At 42.9% G+C, this 3949-nt stretch overlaps 1 protein-coding gene across 6 annotated transcripts in view; it reads left to right on the forward strand.

Moving 5' to 3' along the window:
- SNX14 (sorting nexin 14) overlaps window positions 1-3838 on the forward strand; it is a 45558-nt gene extending 41720 nt beyond the window's left edge. For 4 of the 6 annotated variants that reach the window (XM_058020009.1, XM_058020010.1, XM_058020013.1 and 1 more), the window contains one exon: window positions 3213-3838. In XM_058020009.1, coding sequence (XP_057875992.1) covers window positions 3213-3251 — 39 coding nt within the window. In that variant the 3' untranslated portion in view covers window positions 3252-3838. Of the gene's footprint in view, window positions 1-3209 lie in introns of all 6 variants that reach the window. The other 2 variants (XM_058020012.1, XM_058020011.1) reach the window with 1 other exon arrangement.
- Window positions 3839-3949: the final 111 nt, after the last annotated feature.

Consider the following 3949-nt stretch of genomic DNA (forward strand, 5'->3'; position numbering starts at 1 on the left):
TTGAAATCCAGATTACTTACATTTTGGCTAATTAGCTCTTTTTAAATCACCTTGAGCCTAAATTGTTCAGCATGCAGCAAGTCTGAGTTGCCTTTCAGGAGAGTTGGACAGATCATCAAGCAGTTGGGATCTCTGTGCCTTTCTCTTTGATTGATTTGTCTCCACTCTATTTTATGCATTTTTCAATTTAGGAAGGGAATTCTGCATGCAAAGTTCAGGTCAAGCTGCAGCATTTTTCTCAAGAATATCTGGCAGGAGGATTTCTTACCTCTAATTTGGTCACTGCAATGTTAACTTCAGCTATCCAGATACAGGAGAAAGAATTTGCACAAGAGAAATGGCTGTATAAATGCATATCATTAGGTTTGGGATCTGTCTGGTATTTGTTCTTATGTATATCAAACCTTGACAGATTTTTACATAGCAATTTTAGAGTTTGGTCTTCATGGCAAGCAGGAAGTACCTGCTAGTTAGCTAGTAAAAAACAAAACCCCAAACAAATTTTAAAAGCCCCCTCACTAACAATAAATGTTCGTTGCATGAACCCTGTGCCTGACAACTGCAGAGTGCCAGCAGTGATTTGTTTTGCATGACAAACAGAAACAAATACAAGGTCTTGGAACAAGCCAGGACACTTGCATTGTTTTCAGTGAAATGAGGCTGGCTCAGCAAGTCTGACCTACTTTGTGTCAGCTCTGTAGCTGCCCTCCTCCAGCCAGTGCTCAGACAGCTGACCAAGGGAACAAGGAAGTAGCCTGGGAACTTGAGTGCAGGAAAAGGACCTGACTTAGCCCTGCTGTTTTACTCAGCTGAACTGGTTTTGTATCTCAGCAGCTAATTATATATATTTATTGGAACACTGGTCTTTCTTGAGTTGGTTGTGGAAAAAATGAGTGGTATTTAAACAGTCTTTAAAGCACCAGTCAGGCCCAGAGGGTGGTGATCAATGGAATGAAGTCTGGTTGGAGGCAGGCCAGTAACATGGAGATATCCAAGGGGTCAGTTGTGGCTCCAGTCCTGTTTAACAGCTTCATTAATGATCTGGATGATGGGACAGAGCAAAGCCTGATGATGACACAGAACTGGGAGGAGTGGCTGGTGCACCAGGGGGCCGTGCTACCTTCCAAAGGGACCTAAACAGGCTGGAGAAATCGACTGGCAGGAGCCTCATGAACTCCAAGAAAGGGAAGTGCAGAGTCCTATTGCTGGGCAAGAACAGCCCCAAGTGCTGGGATGGGGCCAGCCAGCTGGGAAGACACAAAGTGGAACAAAGGGCTGGTGGTATCCTGGGCTGCAGTAGGAGCAGTGTTGCCAGCAGGTCAGGGGAGGTGATGGTGCCCCTCTGCTCAGCAGTGGTGAGGCCACACCTGGAGTTCTGGGCTTCCCAGTACAAGATAGACATGGACATACTGGAATGAATCTGGTGGAGAGCCATGAGGATGATGAAGGAACTGGAGCATATTTCCTGTGAGAAGAGGCTAGAGAGCAGGGACTGTTCAGCCTAGAGAAGAGAAAGCTCAGAGGGTCTTACTGGTGTCTATAAATAATGAAGGGATGGTACAAAGACAGAACCAGTGGTGGCCACCAACAGGACCAGTGGCACCAGGCACAAACTGAAACACCAGAGGTTCCCTCTGAACATCAAGAAACACTTCTTCACTGTGAGGGTGACCAAGCACTGTCACAGGTTGCCCAGGGATGCTGTGGAATGGTCATCCTTGGAGGTATTTAAAAACTGGCTTGACATGGTCCTGAGCATCTCTAGGAGGCCCTGCTTGAGGTCTAGACCAGGTGACCTCCAGAGGCACCTTCCAATGCCAGCCATGCTGTGGTTTCATAGATGTGTTGGATATTTAATGGGGAAAAAAATAACTTTTTCTTCAAAAACAAATCAAGAGAAAGATTATTCAAGGTAAATCAAGATCATGTTTTCTGCTTCTTTCTATCCTTTTTTTCCTGCTTAACCATGACACTGCCCAGCTGCTCTGCAGTGTTCCATAACCACCTGCTGAGGAGGGACCTCTAGTGCCACCTTTGCTCCTGGTGAAATGGCAGGGGTTGTTGAGGGATGGGCTCCCCCTGTCCCCTGTGACTGAAGCTGATGGGGACAGAGCAAGGGAATCTCTGGCCCTGATTTCAGTAGGGGAGAGGAAGAAAAACACTTCAGCTGGGAACTTGACAGTAATACAGAACTTCTGCATCTGTGATGTTTGGCAGTGGGACCTGGTTGTCAGTGTATCAGGACTGAGAGGGGAAATGCAAGGTGGAGAGGGTGGAGGAATGGCGGTGGTTTTCATCCAGAGCCCTAAAAACATTTCCCCAAAATCACTGCAAACACTTGTCACTGTGAAGCCACTTGGAAAGAGAATTGTTTCTTCCTAACAACTGCAGTTGTTAGGAAGTTTAAAAGTAATGACTGGTTCTTACTTAGCTATCCGTGCATGTATGTATTGGGGGAATCAATCCAATGCCTGTTCTCTCTTTTCAGCATTGACTGAAGCATCTTTTTGAGATGCTTCACACCAAAATGTTTTTGTAGTTACACTGAAGAATGGAAAAATGTTTCCGACCAGTCAGCTTGTAAAGGGGAAACTGAGCATCCCAGGAGTTTTGTTTTGAGCACTGCTCCTTTGGCAGGGAAAACAGTGATGGGAGGAATGGGAAGATTTTCCTTAGTGGGGATGTCAGTCTGCTTCCCCTCCTGAGATTGGTGTCTTGAAGGCGTTTCCTGCGTGCGGATGTTCCTGCGTCGCTCGGTGTGTGCTGTGCCTGATGGCAGCACCTGTAAGTCAGCCAGCCCCAGGAGCTGAAAAACTGCTGAGATAGTGTACAGCCAGTCCCTTGGGGGTCTGTCAGACAGGATACAAGGAAAAGGGACAGCTGAAAGGGAAAAAGCATTCTGGGCAGAGTAAGGAAAGAAATCCAATTGAAAAAATATCTCTCCAGTACAATTTCCAGAGCAGAAAATTGCTGTGTTAAGAAAACTGTATTTAGCAGTTAGTAATGGGAGAAGTGGGAACTGCTAGAGAAAGAAGAAAACATTTATTTTAAGAAATCATATTAAAAACTCAGTAGCCTTCCATTCTCTTAACTCTGGTTTCAGGTGGATGTTTTCAGATACCATTAATTGTTGCTGCTCAGTTCAGTCATTTCTATGTAAATACACATTTTCAAACTTAATAAGTAAATTTCCCCCCTTTCCTGTTTAGCAGGGTCCAAAGGAAGCAAGCTCTGTGTCAAGCTGGATGTGAGTGGACACCCAGTAGGATCTGCTGTGCACTGCTGTAATGGACATGTGACATTTTAACATTGCCTTGTATATTTTGTTGTAAATAACATAAAATTTAAGTTCAAAAAATACCTTTGTGCAATAAAGATATTAAAATTTAATACCGATTGCAAGTAAATAAAATATTTGTACTTTTAATTTAAAATTTGTTTTAGCTATTACCAGTAAAAGTCTAATTAATTTCACCAAAATCTGTCAGTGAATGAAATTACAGGATGACATCAAAAGAGACAGCTGGGCAATCAGCCAACTTATGCTTTGCTGAAAGAGCAATTACTAGATGTCTTCCTGAAAGTATATGTAGAAAAATTGGTTGGAAGAAGTTGTAGAATGCTCCCATTAAGTTATTTTAAAGTATCTTATCAAATCCTTTTTTTTTTCAAACAAAGGTATATGATTGAATCTGTTAGATATAATCAGCTAATCTCAGAACTGTCTTTAGCCTTCATCTTTCTGTGAGCATGGAAAATCACATTTGTAACTGAGTCTTTTCAACACCTGACCTTCAAATCTAAAGCCCTCTTAAAATAATAACAGATGTGAAAAGAATTTTTTTTGCAGTTTCTTATCTGGCTTTGTGGGTTTTTTCTGACATCCTCTTTACAGGCTTAGAAAAGAGGATGTGAGTCTGTTCACAGCATTTTATAAAAGTTCATTCAT

This window comes from Melospiza georgiana, chromosome 3, assembly GCF_028018845.1.
Source record: "Melospiza georgiana isolate bMelGeo1 chromosome 3, bMelGeo1.pri, whole genome shotgun sequence".
NCBI lineage: Eukaryota > Metazoa > Chordata > Aves > Passeriformes > Passerellidae > Melospiza > Melospiza georgiana.